The sequence below is a fragment of the Lissotriton vulgaris genome, chromosome 4_1, assembly GCF_964263255.1.
Source record: "Lissotriton vulgaris chromosome 4_1, aLisVul1.2, whole genome shotgun sequence".
Lineage (NCBI taxonomy): Eukaryota > Metazoa > Chordata > Amphibia > Caudata > Salamandridae > Lissotriton > Lissotriton vulgaris.
The window spans coordinates 1380494561-1380516770 of NC_141691.1; the positions used below are offsets into that span (position 1 = coordinate 1380494561).

The window sequence follows — 22210 nt, forward strand, 5'->3', positions numbered from 1 at the left end:
CAGCCAGGATAGCTTGAATCCAGTGGCACAGCGAACCCGGGACCCACATTTGGGCATACCCGGCGCACTTAGGGAGAGAAAGCAAAAGGCACAGAATTGATTGACGGAATGCAGAACAAATCAAAGCATTCACCCCCAGTCAGGAGATCTGGGTTAAACCCATCATTCTTTTGCTCACCATGCCACCTCAGTTTAGCGGTGCAGGCTTTATCCTTCTCGCGACGTGACCTACCACCACTCTGGTGAAGGCCCATTCCCCCTTCCGTCCCTTTGAGGTGTGCTAAAATGAATAACATTGGTTTTGTTTCATTTCATTAAGGATACCTTTGCAGCGCAAATACTCTTAAGCACAGCATCAGTGAAACAGGAAAAGAATCAGACCAACAGGCTAGCATTTCTAATATCACAATTTAGATGAAGACCTCGCTAAACCAACCAGTAAACTACGTTATTTCTGGCTCTACAAAGTGGCAAAGATGCGGTAGCAAGCCCTCTATTGAAATACAAAAAGTGTTGCGTGGAAGGTTCGGGACAAAACACCTTTGTTCCTTGCATATTAAAGTGTATACTTTAATTCCACATCCTTATGTGCCAAAACAACTATTTTTTATAACTTCATGGTGACTAAAAGCAAAACTTACTGGTGTTTTAATATATGTAATGCACTTTGCTATCTAAGACTTTTGGGGGGAAATAGTACAAATTCTTCTCACCTGGCCGATATTTTTGAACATAAATTGCAAGGAGTAGTGAGGGTGTACCTCTTTTGTGTCCCTTTCTCCTCAGATTAACAACTTGGTCAGAGTGGAGAGGAGGCCATCAAAGGTCCCAGCTCCCAGAAACAAACAGGCCCACTGCTTAATTTGAGCCAGTGGTTGCAGCTGGGGCCTACCGGCACACAATTTAGGGAATCAGCACGTATTTTTCCTCATTAGACTTTGTCAAGGAACAAGAGAGAGTGCAACTGAGAAAGAAGGCAAAACGTGTGGATGAAAAGACCTGAGGCTGACCGCTGCAGGTAAGATCGGTGGGGCCAGGTGAGGGGGATTCCGAGAGATGGCCATGAGGGAAAATTAAATAAATAATTAATTTCCTGGTCCCCCGTTCTTACCTGCAGCGGCCTCGCCTGGTCAATGGCTTCTGGCACATATTTGAACCCGGCACTTATTCTTTTACAAATTAAGCACTGCACAGACCTCTCCAAATGTGCGATCTGAGAGGTGAAAACCAGCTCCGCTCTTCCCAGAGGGCCCCGGAGTCTCTATTTGCACTGAGCTCTTTAAAACACAACTTTTGGCAGACCTCGCTCAGACACGCTCGAAACTAAATTATATTTATTACAGAATTGCTCATTCTGTACTCTGAAGCACTGGCCAAATGCCAAGAGACACACGACGCCTGTAACGCGAGGAAACACAACTCTACATAAAATAAAGTACAGTTCTGCAGAGGGGTATATACGTTACCCCGGCATTGCAATGCAAATTCCAGTCTAGCTGGATTATAACTTCAGCCTGTGCGCAAATTGCAGACAAAGGGTAGAGAGTTGTTACCAAATATTGTGCTTCGCACTAAATGTATATATGTGGTATTTTTCTAATGCAGACCTAGCTAACGGACTGCGCGGCGCTGCACAGGTTCGAAGGCAAAGACACCACCAGACAGTGAATCCAGGCAGGGCATGCTAGCTTCAAGGAGGCATGGTGGCTGATTTACTGAGTCACTATGAAGTGTGCTTTAAGTAGATATGTTTCGGCTCTTTCCTAAAGTATAGACCTGTAGGGGCGGTTGAGATGGAAACAGGGATGCGCTCCAGATGGGTGCTTAAATGGAAACAGCCTGCTGCCTATTATCTTTTCTTTCTTGCACTTCGTCGTCGCCAGTTGGAGTATGTCAAGGCGTCAGCTATCCTGAGAGCCATGTAGTGGTGCTGATCATCATGGCTTTGCAGAGGTTCCTGCTGACTGGGGCGAACCGGCAAATGGAATCAGTGGAGTTCCAGCAGGATGGAGGTGAGGTGGCCATTTTCTTCAGGACTTTGATCAGGCAGGCTGCGCCATGTAGGATGCCCTTAAGGGGGACCATTTTGACGTTTTGGAGATCAAGGAGTGGGGGCTTTCGACTATTATGTTGTCTGGTATCTTTATTCTGCACCTAAGGATGCAGCCATGACCTGGCTAATTTGTAGCCACAGCTAATGGTAGGATTCTGAAAAGGATAATGAATTCAGGGTCAAGGTAGCCCTTAGATATCCACCACCGCACAACTTGCATATTCTCCTCACCCCATCCCTAGAGGCAGCCCATTTCAGTGACAATGTATGTGTAAATATGCTGAAATGTTTTCATATTTAAGTAGGAAAAGTCAGTAAAAACTTTAGATTAGGTAATAAATAATAGTTTTAATGTTTCTTAGATCAATGCCTAAGATAATGAAAAAAGTACCTCAAACTGCACATGCTGCTTTTAGTTTTGAATATTTTTGAAAGTTATAAGAACATTCTAATTTAAATATGTGGGGACTGTGTTCTCCCACATGTGCATCTGTCTTCAGGTACACTTTGTTAGCCATCATACCGCGTTTTCCATCCACCCAACTCTTTGGAAAGATCTCCTAGAAGCCTATCTGTGTCCTGAATCCAGGGGTGCTGAACCCTTATAAGCCCTGCCTCAGATCTATTTGCTTGTTTGTACACATAAAACGTGCACACGTCCTGACCTTTTCAGTTATAGAGGGCAGGAGCAAGCCTTCACTTGTTGGCTAAGGTACTTGGGCTAGGTAGCTTTCCTACACTGACTCACTGTGTAGATGCCCAGTGCTTAGCCAAGCCTACAACTCAGTTAAAATGCAGTAAGTTGATACTCTGGCCACTCTCTTCATCCACACTCATTCCTCCTTTCTTGGTGTTTCCACATGTTCTCTGTCTGCCTGGAAATTGAGGCAGAGCTAGGAAATATGTTGTAATTTTACCAAATTTCTGAAAGCTGATGGGAATTTTTCAAAATGGCCAAAATCTGCACCTAACTTAAAAAACTGTGTTATCTGAAGAAAAATCAGTGCTACAGATTTGGACAATACCTAGCCACTTCTCAACCTGGCTATCTAATTCATGCTATTTTGTCCTTCTCCTAGATACAGGAGGGAAACCTTGTATATTCCATAAAGACTTCGAGACGGATGTACGAATATTGTATTAGCTGAAATTGATCGCAATATGTGCTCTGACTTACAGCGAAACCAGTGGCATTTTGCAAACCGACGTATGTACTAATAGAGTCACAAAATGCCAAATAATAGAGGGTTGCAATTGACCTAACTCATGCATATTGAGGTAGGTCACATACTGCGAATCACTACGATTTGCTGCCATCACAGGGATGGTGGCCTGCTGAGGACAGCAGACCACCATGCCTGTGATTTTTCCTAAATAAAGCAAACATTTGTTTTTTAAAGGCTGCCCTTTTTCCTTAAAGAAAACATGATGTGTTTAAAAAAGTGAAACGTTTTACAAACTTTTTTAACTCTAACGACCACTGCTTACTCCTAAAAAATGTATTGTCAGCATTCCCAAAGGGGAAGGTGTCCCTGTCCCATTTGCAGGTGGGTTATCGCTATCTTTATGTAGTCGGTTAGATATTAATGATTTGTGCCTGTATTTTGGCCACAAAACATTAATACATCCCCTTGAGAATTGCTATTTGGAAAGGTCGCCCTAAAAATGCTCCTTCCAAATCAGAGCTTCAGTATGTACTCACAAATCCATATTATGATTCGGTAACATGTACATACCAAAAGGTAATTTTGCAGTCACAAAGAATCTGATTTTGTGAATCAGAGCCTTTGCGACCCCAAAATCACTTTGTACATCTGGCTGTTAGTGATGAGATCCTTGCCCTTCTTCAATCCCTTTCTATAGGAGATTGCGTCTGTGGGTGCAAGTGATCCTGGGATGCCAGAATTAGCACTTTAGATATGAAAGTATTGAGAAGGGGAAGCAATATTTATTTACTTCTGTAATATGTTCTTTACAACCGCAGAAAGATGGCTAGATTTCTCTTTCACAGGCATATGCTGATCATAGTGCATTGCAAACACTATAATACACAATCCTCCTTTTATCATGCGACGCGTTTCGGTGGATCAGGTTTATAGGTGCTTATCGTGTATCCTGTATCTGTATCGGCGGTTTATCAGAGCACCGCTTGAGACTGTCCTACCTTACCTTATTTTTAAGCACCTATAAAGATTATCGGGTCTGAGAAGGTCTTTAACTCATCGGACGAGAGAAGGTGTTCTATTAACATAGGAACCATTTACCATAAGCCGATTTGGTTTTAAAGTTTCGAGAATTTTTGGGGAAGAAAATATGTATAAACCTGATGAAGGTGGTCTGACCATATGATCCACCGAAACGCGTCGCATGATAAAAGGAGGATTGTGTATTATAGTGTTTAGAAAATAATTCTGACGTCTACGCTGAATTTAATTTTCTGTCTACACCTCCTTTTTTACTAATAGGAATCTAATGTTTCCTTTCTTTTATTGCTCTTCCCCGTCATTTTAATTATTATTGAAATATTATGTTTTAATATTGCACTGTGTAATAAATTGTTCAGGATTTTTCATAATTTCGTTTGTGTTTTGCCTCATGAGTACAGTATTGTGTTAATTTACTTGTTCCTGTATTTATTGTTTGTTGAACGTTGTGTCACTACAAAAAGGTGTCCCAAAGGGATTTCTTGCTTGACCTAACAGTCTACTTGGCACCCCATCCCTTTGGTTGTGGGGTCCCTCTCTCTTTTACTAGACCTTTTTAGCCAAGTGCAACTCTTCACTGTTCAGTTTGATAAGAGTGACACTTCGGCACACAATTAGTTAATTGTATTCTAAACCACTGTTTTGTGGTTTATAGACTGGACAATCGTATTGTCTTGTATTGTTTTTTTGTCAAAAGCTAAACTGGAAGGAACATACCCATCACCAAATGTAGAGATAGTGCCTAACAGGCACATGCATTAGACTAACTCTGAAAAGTGCATTTTCCATCAAAACACTTCGAGGTAATTTTTGTTGCATAAATTATATGTTTACTTAAAGATAGAGACCCTTCTTAATTGAAAAATAATGCTGAAAATATAACTGTGCTCAATGTAGAAATATTTGGGAGCCCATAGAAAGTGACGCCAGAAACACAAGTGATGATCAGTGATAAACAAGCATCTCATTGGATTGAAGGACAACAGAACAAGCAATGGAAAATATGTGAACAATTATTATAAAGTGGATCTGAGTTAGAATATTAATCCATAAGGAACCTGGAGTCAGACATGGCTAAAACACCTGCAGCTATAATTTCTGGGTTTGTGGCATGGCCTTAGCCTCTTCCGATTCAACAGTACATTTACTGGAACTCAAAAATGGAGCGATTGTAAAGGAACGCCTGGCTAACTCAATGCAGTGGCTTGGTGGTCTGACATGATTCCAGAATGTCACTACAATGGAGATTTTTCACATTCTCATTGTGCATGTTTTAAGTGCACAGCGACACCCTTGAGCAATAAATGTGACTTGGACATGCAGAAAGTCACAGCAACGTTGAAGCCAGTTGACCCCTCATACAGTACCACAGTAGGAAGGGTAATCTCCCTTTCTTTCAGAAGTCTGTAACATCTCATTAAAGGTTGCTTCCAATTCACAAAAACCAAAGGCAAGATTCTAATGTCCCAACGTTCTGCTCGGATATTCTCTCAAACTGTAATTTTAATGCATTATTGCATAGAATTCGGTGCTTCAAATATAAATGACATTTGTTGTTATGTATAATGGGATCTATGACAGAATTTCGACAGACAGAATTTCGACCTACACAAATATCGGCGTAATTATATCGATAGCAAAAATATCGACGCCCTATGTACAACATGGTAAGTACCAAAATATCGAAAATTTAATTTCGATGTAAAAAATATCGTTGTTAAATATATCGATTTTTTTTAAATTTAAAATAACATTAAAAAAACTGTAAATAATACATAATAATTACTTAAACATATTTAAATATATGTAATAATTGTTAAAAAAAATAATAATACATATTTAATAAAAAAAAAATGAATCATATATAATATATAATTACTTAACAATAATTACTATTCCCACTCCAGTGGGTGCAACAGTAGGGAAAACTGACCCTGAACACTAAAAATACCCCTTTACCCAAAAACCTAAAACTGACCCTGAACCCTAAAAATACCCCTTTACCCATAAACTGAAAACTGACCCTGAACCCTAAAAATACCCCTTTACCCAAAAACTGAAAACTGACCCTGAACCCGAAAAAATACCCCTTTACCCAAAAACTGAAAACTGACCCTGAACCCTAAAAATACCCCTTTACCCAAAAACTGAAAACTGACCCTGAACCCTAAAAATACCCCTTTACCCAAAAACTGAAAACTGACCCTGAACCCTAAAAATACCCCTTTACCCAAAAACTGAAAACTGACCCTGAACCCTAAAAATACCCCTTTACCCAAAAACTGAAAACTGACCCTGAACCCAAAAAATACCCCTTTACCCAAAAACTGAAAACTGACCCTGAACCCTAAAAATACCCCTTTACCCAAAAACTGAAAACTGACCCTGAACCCTAAAAATTCCCCTTTACCCAAAAACTGAAAACTGACCCTGAACCCTAAAAATACCCCTTTACCCAAAAACTGAAAATTGACCCTGAACCCTAAAAATACCCCTTTACCCAAAAACTGAAAACTGACCCTGAACCCTAAAAATTCCCCTTTACCCAAAAACTGAAAACTGACCCTGAACCCTAAAAATACCCCTTTACCCAAAAACTGAAAACTGACCCTGAACCCTAAAAATACCCCTTTACCCAAAAACTGAAAACTGACCCTGAACCCTAAAAATTCCCCTTTACCCAAAAACTGAAAACTGACCCTGAACCCTAAAAATACCCCTTTACCCAAAAACTGAAAACTGACCCTGAACCCTAAAAATACCCCTTTACCCAAAATTAATTAATATTACAAATAAATTACTTCCCACCCTATTCCCCTATAAACCCACAACCCGCTCCAGTAGTAAAACATATAATTTAGTTAAAAATATACATAAATTATCAATTAATTAATCAATTAATCAATTAAAATAAATCATTGCCAATTAATATTTAATTGCAAAATAAATTAATAATTGAAAAATAATTATTTAATTACAAATAAATTACTTCCCACCCTATTCCCCTATAAAACCACAACCCGCTGTGGTAGTAAAACATAATTTAGTTAAAAATATACATAAATTATCAATTAATTAATCAATTAATCAATTTAAATAAATAATTGCCAATTAATATTTAATTGCAAAATAAATTAATCATTGAAAAATTAATTATTTAATTACAAATAAATTACTTCCCACCCTATTCCCCTATAAACCCACAACCCGCTGTGGTAGTAAAACATATTATTTACTCTTATATATTTTTAAATTATAAAAACATATTAAACACATATTATAACAATTAATTTAAATACTTAACTTATATTTCTAACACATATTAGTAAATCGAAATTACTTACATCGATATATATGCTATCGATATTAGTAATTTCGATATTACTTACCTTAGGGTCGATATTCTGGCCATCGATATTCTGGACATCGATATTCTGTCCCATCGATATTAGCAACTCAATATTAGTGTAGGTCGAAATTAAAAACTCGATATTTTGACTGTTTACCGTATAATGACTACAGTAGATATACTGAATGGATGTTCCGCTCAAGTGATTATCCATACCCAAATACATAGTCTTGGGTTCTATTTTCCCTAGCTTAACCTAGGTTTCCCACGTGGCTACACTGTTACTCTGCACCGTGGAAGCACTGTGAGCACGGCCTATTCTATAAATGTCCCACGAGTGGAGGGTGGTGGAAGAAAAAGGCAGGTGTAAATCAAAATTAGGCAGGGTTATTTTAGGATTACCTCCTATTCATCCTAATTCCCGGGAAATCTCTTCAAAGTTTGGGAATCTTACAATAATTATGAGAGTTGTTCTTCGTCTGTTTTAAAATGCTCACAATTTGGCAGTGTCTTTTCAGATTCCGCCAAGTGACAGCTTTAGCCGTTTTCTAAAGCTTACACAATCAGCACATAGGAGGCAAAAGGGCTGCCATTGGTTGATGCAAGTGTCATTCACATGTTTATCAGCCTGAATTACAGCCATTGGTTGTTTTAACTACCATTTTTGTCACATAAAGTATTGCCTTCACACTGGGTTTGCCATTTAATTGTTGGTGCATGAGACTACATAAGAACTTGCTTTCTATGGTTTTTTTTGGGGGGGTTCTGCAGCTGGAATCATTACCCGTCCACCGTATCCCTGGACAGTTGTTATTCGATAACGAAATCCACACTTGTCATAATCACTTCTAGAGCTGTAGATGAACACAATGTTTCAGTTCTGCTTTGTGTCCTCATGTGCACCTGCACTTTGGGTTGGTAGATAGGTGCTATGCTAGTCAAACCTTTGCCCAGAAATCAAACAAGCGGGGTAGCAAATCATAACCGCCTGCAGTGCTTTCTCTCCATCAAATCTAGTCTAGCAGATTCATAACCCCACTACCAATCCACAGAATTAGTCACCACTCCACCGAATTATTAATATCTATTATAATTGAAATAATGTTATTAAATGTAACAATGTTAAATTATATTATTATATTATTGTTAGGTTGTTATGATCATCATTAATAAATTATACAACAGTCCACATAGTTAATAATATCTAATAGTCACAGTGAGGTGGCATGCCAGATTCCAAGGGCCAGATGTACGACATGCCGAATAGCGTCTTGCAAATTGCGTCACATTTGCGACTTGCAATTTGCGAGGGGCTATTGGCATGTACAACAGTATGTTTAACACTGTTTGCGATTCCCAATGGGGTTGCAAATTGCGAGGCTCATGAATATTAATGAGCCCATTGGGAATGACCGGACCTGACCAGGGATAGTGGATCTGCTGGGCTCAGCACCACAATGTCTGGGACTGCTCGTAAACAAAGCAGCTTTTTTTTAAAAAATGCAGCCCGTTTACTCAAGGAAAGTAGGATGCATGTAAAAAAAAATGAAACGTTTCAGTTTTTAAGGGCAGGCAGTAACCCCCTGGGACCACTGACTGCCCTTAAAAAATAATATTGCATGCATTTGCAAAGGAGAAGGGGTCCCCTTCCCATTTGTAAATGCATTACCACCTACTTAAAGTAGGCAGTAATTTGCAAGTATTTTGCAACCACAATTGCGGTTGCAAAACATTGGTACATAGCTTTGCGGTCGCTATTAGGAAGGGAACGCCGCATCCTAATAGCGAGTTGCAAAACAATATTTTGCGAGTCGCAATTTATTTGCGAGTCGCAAAATACTGTTTGTACACGGGCCCATGCTTTTTAGCGTGCGCAAATGGGTCTAAGACCCGTTTGAGCACACTAAAAAGCGTTGTACATCTGGCCCTAAATATCTGGTGGAACTTCCAACTCCTACAGCTCTTGAAAGGTTACATTTCAGACTTCTTTGGCTGATGCACCCCCACCACACAACTAGATACATTTAATGCGACAACAGCTCCCTACATTGAATCTTCCTGTTGATGCCAGAACTTCTCTTCTGTTGATTTTTTCTTGAAATAATTTTTTCTACAAAGTATAAATTACAGAATTGCTTTGTTAGTGTGATGCTGCACTTGCAAAATATAGGGCAGTTCACAAAGACTGTGAATAAATCTGCACAGAAGGCGGACATATCTACTCAAATTGTGGGGTGCAAGATATATTGAAGTTTCAAGGTACAAGTGAATGTTCAACCTAAACCAGGAGACACATAACTTCCTGAATAAACTTGGTTTGACTCAAAAGTACTGGATCAAACGGCTCGCACACATGGGACATTTATTTAATTATTAAATTGTAGTGGTTTGTGAAAGACATCTCAGAAATCACATCTAAAGAGAATAACATGCTATTAATGTAGGAAACATAAAAAGAAACAGAATGGAAGGTGCACTCAAATGAAGTCAATAGAGAATGTAATTTTAAATATCTTCTTTATTCAAAAAAGTGTTCAAGAAGCAAAGGCACAGGAAACATGTACGTCCAAATCAAAGGGATCGAATGCTAGAATAAAAACTCAAAAATATTTCTGGGGAGGAGCCTAGCCTGCAACCATGATGGCCGCCTAAACCCTCGGCTCCGCCGACCCTCTCGTTTTCCTCCCATATTGCTATTGATCCTGCAAGTTATCCTGTAATCGCGTCGAGGTATCGGAACCGGGAGGTGATTCCGACTCCAACGGTGTGCTCCCCGGCCTGTTCCCTGCGGTGGAAGTGGCGGGCGTCCTTGCTTCCTCCCTGGTGCTCAATGGCGGTGACCGGGTCTTTGTTCCTCGGAGACGGCCGGCCCTGACGACAACAACAGCGGCCACTGAAGACAGGGCGGAGTCGGCCGGCGGAGAGTGGATGCCGCACTGAGTCTCCCGCTTCAGCGAGCCCCTCTGTTCCACTAATCTCTCCGGCTGCACGATATCGCCGCTGCTAGAGATACACTGTATCCTTTCCCCAGCCCGAAGACGGCTTTGAGAGCTTTTTCGTCCCCCAGCGCTGTGGTGCGTGCCATTTTGAATTGAGCGCTCGGTTCTTGAAGCTGACGACCCCGGGCTGCTATTGAGGGTGCTGACGACTGACGACGCTGCATTGACATCGTTTGCGGTGCCGGAATGGAGTGTGCTGCCCCTGTGCCCCTGGCCCGGTTGTACTATGTGGAGCGGCGATGGGATGACCGGCTGCTTGCAAGGGATGTTGGCGAACAGTTTCGAGGACTACTACATGTTTGTGAGCCCCGTGTGCAGGGAGCTGCTGCATCCTTTCCTCCTGAGGCATCATTGAAGATTGGTGATATTCTGAGCGCCCTAGGTACTTTGAGAGATGCCCTGTATGACAATGCCCAGGATCTGGGGGGCCGACTGGATGCCATTTTATCCGCAGTGCCCTCGACTGGCTGAGTTTGCTCTCGTGTGCGGAGCACTTCGCCACACCCTGTATCCGACTACTGTGCACTGCCTGCCCAGATGTACACGGAGGCGTTGGAGGTACGAGATCCTGATACCGCCGAGGTGCCGAATGTTAAGGTTGTGAAGAGGTCTGGGGTTCGTGGACTTATGCAGTGGCTAGGGAATCGCCTCCAGACGCCATGTCCGGCAATTCCTTCGTGGTCTACTGGCGTGTCTTACTATCTTATCCTGGATCTGCTGCTACTGCTTTGGCCGGTTGACTTTGGATGCTTGCTGCTGTGCGCTGTTTCTTTTTGTACAGCCGTAGACCGCATGGATTTGAGTTTGACAGACTTTGGTGGACAGCGTCCTATTCTGTTGTGGTCACTCCGTCTGCTTATCCCATCCAAGATGGCTACTGTGCTGCTGGACCTCGTCGACACACTGGATCGAAAGGGACAAGGTTGAAGATGTTTTTCCCTTTTTTTTGATTGCTGATGCTCGCATTGCTGGGACTATGATGGACAGACGGGGGGGCTGGGCGTTGGTTATACATCGGGTCGGGGGTCCGGGGAGGGGTGGCCGAAAATGCACATGTTGATTGTCTTGAGCTCATACGTTTGGCCCTCCTCCGGTTTTACATGATCTCCTTCTTTCTTTCTTTCTTTATACTTCTGTATTTCGGGTACTCTTTTTGGGCGACAGGCACACTGCTAGGGGGGGGGGGAAGGGGGGGGGTAGGCCATAGCCTCTGCATGCGTGTAGGGTGGGGGGTAGGGAGGAGGGGTTATTATTTTGTCTGTTTCAGTTACTATGGGCCTTATTTTTCTCTTTATTCTTAAATTCTTTTCTTTTCTTGCTTCTTCTTTGGGTCAGTAGGGTGGATCGATGTGAGGTGGGTAGCGACCGGCATGCAACATAATGTGTGATTGTTTATCCTCTCGTGTTATCCATATGCCGCCATTCTGATTATGTTTTTCTGCTTGCTGGATTTCTTCTGGTGAACGTTGCCCACTTATGTCTTAGATGGACTGTATGGACTCTGATCCTTCTTAGTTCCTACTATTTTACAATACTTTAAAAAACTTTAAAAATGAACCTTAACTTCTCCTGCTTCTCGGTAGTGCAAAGATCTCCAGTGTAACCAAGGTTGATTGTTATTTTGTATTGAGGTGCTACTGAGTCGCCGTATGGCTTGCTAACGTGCTTCAAAAGATGTCGAGGCCGGCCGGATGGTTGTAGGCCCGTATTTGTTTGATGATACTGAGCAATAAAGGTTTTCAAAAAATAAAAAAATAAAAAATATATATATATATTTCGGAACTTTTTTATTAATCGTTTTATTAGGTTTTCATTGTCATAATCACGTAACAGTGACACTGTATATATTGACACCTTACTATTCTCACATCTGTACAGCAAGCATTGTTTACGTTAATGTTTCCACTGGTGTGTCAGTACTATGTGTGTTTTTATACACTTAGATTCAAATGTAATGTAATATTTGGCTCTAGTAGAGATCCACTGTTGTTTATATCCGTGTTTGAAATTGATGACTCACTGCTGTGACGTAGCAACAGTTGATAACAAAACTTGTTACCCACTGTTGCTACCTTATAAAGGCCTTCTAGGCCAGGCTGACAGGGCTCTCTGAGAGCCTATCAGCGCTGAGCTGCCTGTCTGCTGTGAACAGAAGCAGAGAGCACAGCAGCAGGAAGGGGAAGGAATGCGGTGAAGGTGATATTTTTGCTTTGGGGTGACAGGTAAGGTATTTATTTATTTTTTATTTGGGAAAGGGCAGAGAGGCCTGTTCTATATGTCTTCTTAATACGCCTTTGCCTCGGCGTATCAGTTCAAACCAGGGGCAGATGATTTGGGGGGACTATACATAACATAAACTTATAGATGGGTTAGAATCGAATTAGAAGCATGTTTTTGAACTTGGGGTTCTGAGTGACATCCTAGACAACTCGAGCTTCACTGTCGTTCTTTATATGATATCATTCAGGTGAAACACATTCGGTGAAACACATCCCCATACTTCACTTTTACCCATCTATAATTCTATACATCCTTGCCCCTCAAAAGCTTGTGTGGCCAGCCTCGTGCTAAATAACTTCCTTTTTACATAACAGCGCACCTATACATTCCTTGTAGAAGTTCCCTCATTGATGGTGCCTTTGAGATACCCAATATTTGTGTATGTTGTCTTTTTGTAAGCAGAATCCTAGCCCGATTAAGATTTTAGCATATCTTCAAGATTCCTCTTCTACTTTACTCAACAAGACTAATGTTCGGGACAGCTTGATGGGAACCTGTACTACTTAAGGCAACATCCCTGCTACGGATGATCAATATTTCTGAATTATTAGGCAAGACCATGTTAGGTGGAAGAATTCTCCTGTCACATATCCAAATCTAGGGCAGTTTAGGAAGGGTAATCGTCTGTCCACCAGAGGTACTTGGGCATTTAGTAGGTTTTGTGCATATATCTGGGTGTGCCATAACGTGTTTGGAATCTCTGGTGTACTTGCAGCCATTTTTTTACTATCTCTTTCTAGTGGCTCTTATCTAAGAGGCTCCCCTTTTTAGGTCTCGCGTGAGCCAATGCGCTAGCGCATTGCTCCGGCAAGATTATCTACCAAAACGGCTGCGGATCGCATACAGTTCATGTGATCTATGCACGTGCACACCATCGCCAGCCACATAACACACCACCATTTGTCTGTGCCTCTGCATCGGACTTCAAAGGCTGCCGCTCCCCCGACCCCTGCGTGCACATCGCGCACCATCATTTGTCTGTGCCTCGGCATCAGACTTCAAAGGAAGCCACTCCCCTGCTCCCCTGCCCCTCCCCCCCCCCATCAGACTTCAAAGGAATGCGCTCCCGAACTTGCTGGCCTCGCTCTCGTGAGCCTTTATGTACTTGTTTTCATGGTCTGTTCTTCATCCAGCTCTCTCTCTCCTTACCTCTGTTTCTTCCCCTCTCTCTCGCTTGCAACCTTGTTGTTTCATATTGTTTGCCCTGGCTCTTCTCTTCCATCCAGGCTCACTTTTGTTGCTCTCTGCTTTTGCGCCTATGAATTTTGGCCTATCTCCAACCTCCTCCCTCGCTGATCTTGGATCTCGGCCCTCTCCTCTTCTTTCCTCTCTCCCTCGCCTCTCCCGCGCTTACTGTTCCTGTCTCCTTTTCATTCATCTTCCTCATCCAATTTACCACCCTCTCTTCATCTCGCAGACATACTTCCATTCTTGGCTAAGAAAATCATTGCAGTATTGATCTGTGCCTACTCGTCTCTCTTCATAACACATCCCATGCTATGTTAATAAATGTTATATACATAACGAGGGTTTTGTTTACTGGTCTATTAAGAGGATACTTCACTCGGGGACACCACCACATCACTCGGGGACACCACCACATCACTCAGGGACACCACCACATCACTCAGGGACATCACCACATCACTCAGGGACACCGACACATCACTCAGGGACACCACCACATCACTCAGGGGCACCACCACATCACTCAGGGACACCACCACATCACTCAGGGACACCACCACATCACTCAGGGGCACCACCACATAACTCAGGGGCACCACCACATAACTCAGGGGCACCACCACATCACTCAGGGACACCACCACATCACTCAGGGACACCACCACATCACTCAGGGATACCACCACATCACTCAGGGACACCACCACATCACTCGGTGACACCACCACATCACTCGGTGACACCACCACATCACTCGGTGACACCACCACATCACTCAGGGACACCACCACATCACTTAGGGGCACCACCACATCACTCAGGGACACTACCACATCACTCAGGGACACCACCACATCACTCGGGGGCACCACCACATCACTCGGGGGCACCACCACATCACTCGGGAACACCACCACATCACTCAGGGACACCACCACATCACTCAGGGACACCACCACATCACTCAGGAACACCACCACATCACTCAGGGACACCACCGCATCACTCAGGGGCACCACCACATCACTCAGGGGCACCACTCAGGGGCACCCCCACATCACTCAGGAACACCACCACATCACTCAGGAACACCGCCACTTCACACAGGGACACCACCACATCACTCGGGGACACAACCACATCACTCAGGGGCACCACCACATCACTCAGGGGCACCACCACATCACTCAGGGGCACCACCACATCACTCAGGGACACCACCACATCACTCTGGGACACCACCACATCACTCTGGGACACCACCACATCACTCTAATACACCACTACATCACTCAGCCCAAACACATCATCACTCAGCACCACAACAGAACTGTCCTTGCTTGCTACCAACAACCATTGCCATAGCCAATAGGACTCGCATTAGGAAAGTGTAAGCTATTGGCTTTGTGAATAACAATGCTATTAATTTGGATATTTTCTTAAAGTCAACACATAATAAAAAAATTGTCATTTACAATACCAATAGCTCACACTTTCCTAATGCGAGACCTTTTGCATTGCAAATGCTTGTTTTCCATGTCTCCCTCAACTCTTCCAAGTGGTCAGGTGTGCTGTTGATCAAGCAGTTATATATTTGCAATGTGTTTTCCCCTCTAGAGGGTTTAGCATAATTTTAACCTCTAATGGACTATATAATCAAGGACTTCAACTTTATTTACTTAAGGATCATTTACAAGCAGATTTACAAAATGTTCGCATCATAGATGCGCCAGTCTATCAACAATGCAAAATGTTACTGTGATTTGCAGAGCCACACAAATCAGATTTACATTGCTTTGTGTAGGATTTTTCCCAAAAAGTAATAGAAGGCTGCGCATAGCACTACCTTGCATTAATTTGCTTTAGGGAGGTGTTCCATGGGGGGGGCATGGGCATCCCCATGCATCCATCCATGGAGTTTGGCACATTCCCAGATTTACAAAGTGTGTCAAAAAGCGACGCTTTCCTGAAACAGGCGTAACAAGGAGAATAGCTTTAGTTCTCCTCATTTCGTCCACTTTCTATGTATGCTAAGCATGCATAGAAAGAGGAAAATGCCTTTGAGCAGTTCTTAATTTGAGGTGGTGGGTTCCGGTGCTCATCATCAGCACTTAATTGTCAACACCGGCGCTTATGACAGTCTCCCACATGATGGGCACAACAACAGTTGTTTATTAGTTCAATGTACATAAAAAATGTCTAAAACATGTTGCCCAAGCTTTTCTTATAGCTTTGGGTGCATGGAATAGTCTGATTTGTCTCACAAGTAGGAGTGTGATGCTTAATAGTTGTCAGAGGCACAACTAGAGTCAAATTTCGGGGGGGGGGGGGGTAAGAATAAAATTCGGGGGGGCTGATTCTTCAAACAAAAGGCAGAGTGGAGCTGCAGGGGCTCTAAGCGGGGGGACATCAAAGCCTCATTAACCCTTTAAGTGCTGCCGTCGGCCAACGGTCGTCACAAGCACTACCTTGCCAGTGCTGCGCACGACCGTTGGCCGACGGGTCAGCATTCGTTATTCGAACGTTCAGCACTGGACGCTGAACGTTTGACGCTCGGAAGGTGTTAACAAGCAAAAGGTATTTAAAAGACCTGTGAAGTACTCGGGTGCGGCTGTGTGTGTGCCCGGAGAGCTGTCTCATCCCACGACGACACACACGATGGGGAGGGCTGAAGCCCTTTGAGTCCAATGGGCGTTGCGCGCCTGGTAGTTGTGATGGTAATGTCATTGGTAGAGGTGGCAGGGGCAATGGGTAGTGCACTTATTATTATTCTTTTTTTTTTTACCAATTAACCACTGCCTTTAAGGATTGTTTTTGTGCAGGCAGGTATATGCACAAAACAATCCTGCCTGTAACAGACTTCCTTGTACCATGCTGCAAGGGTGCCTGCGTTAGCGCTAGGCTGTATACAACACACCAGTGCTAAGAGACAGCAGAAATGCACCATATCTTAGTAGATATGGCACTTATCTGGTGTCTCCCTTTCATGCAACGTAGCACAGCTACATTACTTGCTGCCCTGCGTTGCATGAAATGTAAGTGAACATGACACTTATAAGCCAAATGTGGGTGCACAGCTCAAAAAAAGTCCAATAGGCCAATATAGAGCGAATAGTAACTTCTTTATTTGAAAATTTATATATTTTTTTAAAACATTAACTTGAGACGTTCCAGCCAACGCGTTTCATTCCCATATAGGGAACTTCCTCAGGGCAAACAAAATAACAAGTGTAGAAGTACAAGTTGAAGAGTAAAAATTCCCAGAAACAGTGCAGCTTGTAGTTCAAGGCAAATGGCCGTTCCCATAGAACGATATGTTCATACTAGGTCCTGTTAAGAAACGTAACAGGTGCAAAACGATTGCTCAGGCAAAGTGAAGAGATCCAACCATAGTAAGTTGATTGTACAAATAGCAGTCACTGATCATGAGGTAACTGTAGTGATCACCCAGTCTAGTTCAGGGTGGGAGGACGTATTGGCTCAATGGCACAACTCCACAAGAACAGGTGGAAATCTGTAGTAATCGCCCAGGCCACTCCAGGTCTGGCCAAGTGTATGGGGTCCCTGCACAGTGTCTAAATTTATAGGATCTGGCACGAGGTGCGGCACAGAAGGTCCGCAATTGTTGTTGTTCTGGTGTCTGCCTAATATGACACTTAGTGTATGTCTCATGTGCAAATATTTATAAAATTGAGAAATTTCGTTTAATTCAGCTCAAATGTTTCTGCAAGATTTGAAAAGGATTTGATATGATTCCCCTCGCAAATATCTCCTACCCTCATAATACCTATTTACCCCAGCCTCAGAATCCCTTTAACTTTGTAACCTGCTTATGCCAGGTCGATGTCAATTTTCTGAACTTTTTCTACCATCTTACTCCTGAAGGGGACACAGGTTGGGAGGGTGAGATCTATGGATGAAGGTATAATTTTCAGTCATTTCTACAAAATGTACATGAATGCAATGTTTAAGTCTTGAGTTAAGTTGAGTTCATGTCTAAAAATCCTATAATTGATTCTTCCAAATAAGGGATTTTTTAAGGAGAAAATGTGGTAAAGTTAGTAATATATTCCCTAAGTTCTGTATTCCTGTTCAGATTTCTGAGAACATTTTGTTTTCCTACCATTTAATGTTTTAATGGCGCAAGAGTTTTTGGTCCTTTGTGATGGGGTTGCTATAGTGATTCAGCGATTGGAGTTTTTGCTATTTTTAGGTCGAGCATTCAAGACCTCTTTTCTATACTTTAGTATATACTTATATGTGTATGCACTTTGTGGGCTCTGGAGATCAACCCTAGGACTTGCATGCTTCCACTTAGGGACTTTTTTTTCCTGTTCACCTGCCTCTATTTAACTGTCTTGATAGAAAACTAATAGTAGAAGTCAGTAAAATACCAGAATTGCTTTCTGCTTGTTCAACTGCCTCTATTTAACTGTCTTGATAGAAAACGGCCAGTAGAAGTCAGTAAAATAACAGAATTGATTTCTGCTGAGGGTCTTTCTTTTTTTACATTTTTCTGGCAACTGCCTCTATTTAACTTTCTTGGTAGAAAACGACCAGCAGAGGTCAGTAAAATACCATAACCACTTTAGCATTCTCTAGATTCCCGTCCATAGAAATTGTCTTCCACGAGTAGACTATCATATCTTTTTCAAATCTTGTATTTTTAGCGATATGACCACCGAAGGCCCTGCGTTTATATGAAAAACAGAGCTTTGGACTATACCATTTCCCACTGAAAGGCAATATTTCTCTCCATGTGTTCCCATACCTGGCATGCCATGCAGTTTAGTGCTTACTTTCCCTCCATGTTAAAGAACAGTAGATGATTCAACACCATGGCTAATATGCTGCATAGCTAATTACATATAAGGTCCCATAGGCGAGACCGATTGCATTGCAAATGCTTGTTATAGTAACCTGCTGCTCACATTATACTTGACAAGAAGATCATGGAAAGTCATGCCAAGGTCAGTCATGAACTGACCCAGCTGATGACATATACAACAAAATAAATGGACCTTCTTTGGCGCGTGAATCCAGTCTTCTATAATCTGACACTTTTCCTTCTTTCTTGCAGACGACTTTGCAGAAGAGGAGGAGGTGCAGTCCTTTGGTTACAAGAGGTTTGGTGAGTAATAAGCCCTGCTGTGGTTTTAGGACAGTCCCATTTTCCCAGACTCACTTGCACTAGCAGTACAAATATTTCATCAGTCAAAATGTCCGCTAATCAATGAAAAATAGGACTTTGAAATGCAGTATGCCTTGAGCGCGCAACCCTGGCAGTAGTTCCACCAACAAATATAAAGGTGTAGCCCCCTTTAAGAAATGTGTGTTATTACGTATTTTCTAAAACAAATCCGATAAATTATTTTTAACATAACAGTTTCCTTTCTGTCCTCATGTCATTACTCCAGAGTGCGTTAACCAAGAACACATGGGTGTGTTTTGATTTACCTCATCGTTTCCATGGTGTCAAAGTCTAATTAATTTTTCCCCGCATTAAAGAGGTAGCCTAATTTCTTAGAAATGTAAATATTGACAATAAAGCTGGATATTCCATGTTTCTGGGCCTTGCGTTTGATACAAACTAGGTACTAACCCTGGGGACAACTTGTGATATTTTACATATTTTATTGGATTGTCAAATGCTTTTAGATCTACGGAAAGAGATTTTACGTCCAATTTTTAAAAAGTACAGCACAAAAACAGGGCACAGGCTGCAGAATGTTTACTAGAAATGAGGAATCTGGATATAGCTTGTGCTCTGGGAAGATTTATTCAAAAAGTCAAAGAATATTTGAAATGTGATTAGTACCCAACATTTACCTGTGTGCAGGATATGAGTAGCATATATGGTCCGAAGAAAGGTTTAACGATTTTATTTCGGAATTGTATGACGATGTTTTAAAGTATTGGCCTCCTAGGGAAGATCATTCCACAAACCAAAGAAATGTGAAATGAGCCCAATATTGAATTGCTTGCCTTAACTTATGATACGTGTTATGGTATATGGCTAGAAGTAAGGACCAAGGATTTTAAACTTTAATTTTATGATGCTATTTTAATATGTAATTTGCGATTTTTAGGTGTTGTATTTTGTGATGATTTATATGTTTAAGGACTGTCTTGTTCAAATAAACTTTGTTTTTTAACTGAACTGATATAATTTAGGTAAATATGCTCTTGGTTTCAATTTCTGTAAAAAGTTGGCTCTGTTGGCGAAGCTGTACACCAGCGTGCGCTTGGAGAGCCGGATGAAGGCGAGTCAAGGGCCAGGCAGAGTCACCTTCACAATACGTCAAACGAAGGCGCCAAACACAGTGATTACCTCAGGATTACACTGTGAAGCAGCAGTCATTGGAATATTACAGTGCTCCTCCTTTTAAATGAACTAGGCATTCACAGCGAAGATGCTATTTTTGCCTCCTTCAGAACTTGTATTGTTTTCTAATGACAAAGCAGAAGAGGAATATATTGCTACTAGTGTACAGAATGGCATACTACATCATACTGCCAGTAAAAATGTCTTGCTCCTGCTCATAGTTAAAATCAATTTATTAAAAATTCCAAACCCATGCTCGACTGGCTCGTGGCAAACGTGTACTGCACTGGAATAAACCAATGAATTAGGAGTAATGTTCTTTACTCCAAGCCCCAGTCCTCCCCATCTGTGAGGTTGGCCCCGCCCCTTCGAGCCAGCTTCCTTTCTCCAAACAAACATGACGAAAATACAAAAAATAGTCTACGCTTACACATACTTCTCATGGCCACAAATAGTCTCTCCGCCTTCTGATAGTAACCAAACTTTAGAACAAGGTGCCAAAGAAAATTAAATAAGGTGGGAGAGAACAGGGAAGGAATGGGGAACTGGAACGAGGAGAACTAGGGCGTGTAGTAATGAAGATTACAAGCAGCTAACTAGTTCATTACCTCTACGCCTGTCCTCCCCGTCCCAGTCCTTACTTTTGAAGACATACCAAGCTTACAATATATGTATGTACTCCAAAAATGGTCTTCACCAGATTGACATGACAACATAAAGCTTACTTCATAAGATAAAAATTAATTATTTATTGCATAATAGTTTTAGATACACCCAAATCCAAAAAACAATTTTTCACAGTAGAAATATTCAACTTATAATGTTTTGCGAAGGTATTAGTATTAAAGCAAGTTGCAGCACTGCAAATCTCATCTACGAGAATTGCATTAGCCTCTGCCCAGGAAGCCGAAACCCTCTGGTTGACCTACATTGAATATTTTCTGGCATCAATTCTCCCATTTACTTTTATGCCTGTGAAAGTGACAACGCCATCTGCATATAGTAGAGGTGGGAATGATGTTTTTTCCCTTATTGACCTGCCCAAACAGAACAAAAGGGGAGTCAGAATCCCTTAATACCTGCGTTCGCTCAAAAATATACAATGAGAGCCCTTTTCACTTTTAAAGATAAAGGAACGTCCATTTGAGAATCAAAAAATTGCAGAGTTACCTCCTGGGACAAATGGAATTGAAACTGTATTTAGGATATGATCTAATCCTCGCCCAATCTGGATAAAAATCGAAAGTAGGGAACATAGGCAAGTAAAGAACTTAAATTATTTTACATTTGACGTTAACCATTACAAGGAGGTGCTCTCCAGGGGTTCAAACTGTGATTTCTGAAGACTTTTTAATATAGTGTCAAGATCCCAGGGAGGCACAGGAGTAGATAGAACCATTTTTTACCCTTAAACGTTTAAGAAGTCAATTGACAAAAGGACAAATAGGAGTCCTCCAGAATTCACTAAAACTCTTAAAAGCTGCCCACTGAGAAGTCAAAGCGGCAAGAAGTAGTAGGAGTTAATGATTCCCACCCGCACACCATGAGGAAACATTTGTCCAATGCTTTGAGCACAAAGCTAAAATAGATGGCTTCCTTGATTGTTACATGTATAAAGCTACTTCCTTCTGGCAACCTAAATGTTGTACTGTGGCCCTTTCAACCTCTAGGTCATGAGGTGTAGAACCTTAAGGTTCCAAAGGGAAAGGCAGAGAAATATGAGAGGAGACGAGCTTGATGGCAGGTGAAGACAATTGTTGCAACATAGGAAACCATGATCTTCCCGGCCAGATAGGTGCCACCAAATCACAG

The 22210-nt window shown here is 41.9% G+C and overlaps 1 protein-coding gene across 1 annotated transcript in view; it reads left to right on the forward strand.

Annotated features, from left to right (window-relative positions):
- COLEC12 (collectin subfamily member 12) overlaps positions 1-22210 on the forward strand; it is a 567105-nt gene that overhangs the window by 18205 nt on the left and 526690 nt on the right. The window contains exon 2 of the mRNA XM_086965616.1: positions 19154-19204. Within this exon, the coding sequence (XP_086821742.1) occupies positions 19154-19204 (51 nt within the window). The remainder of the gene's footprint in view (positions 1-19153; positions 19205-22210) is intronic.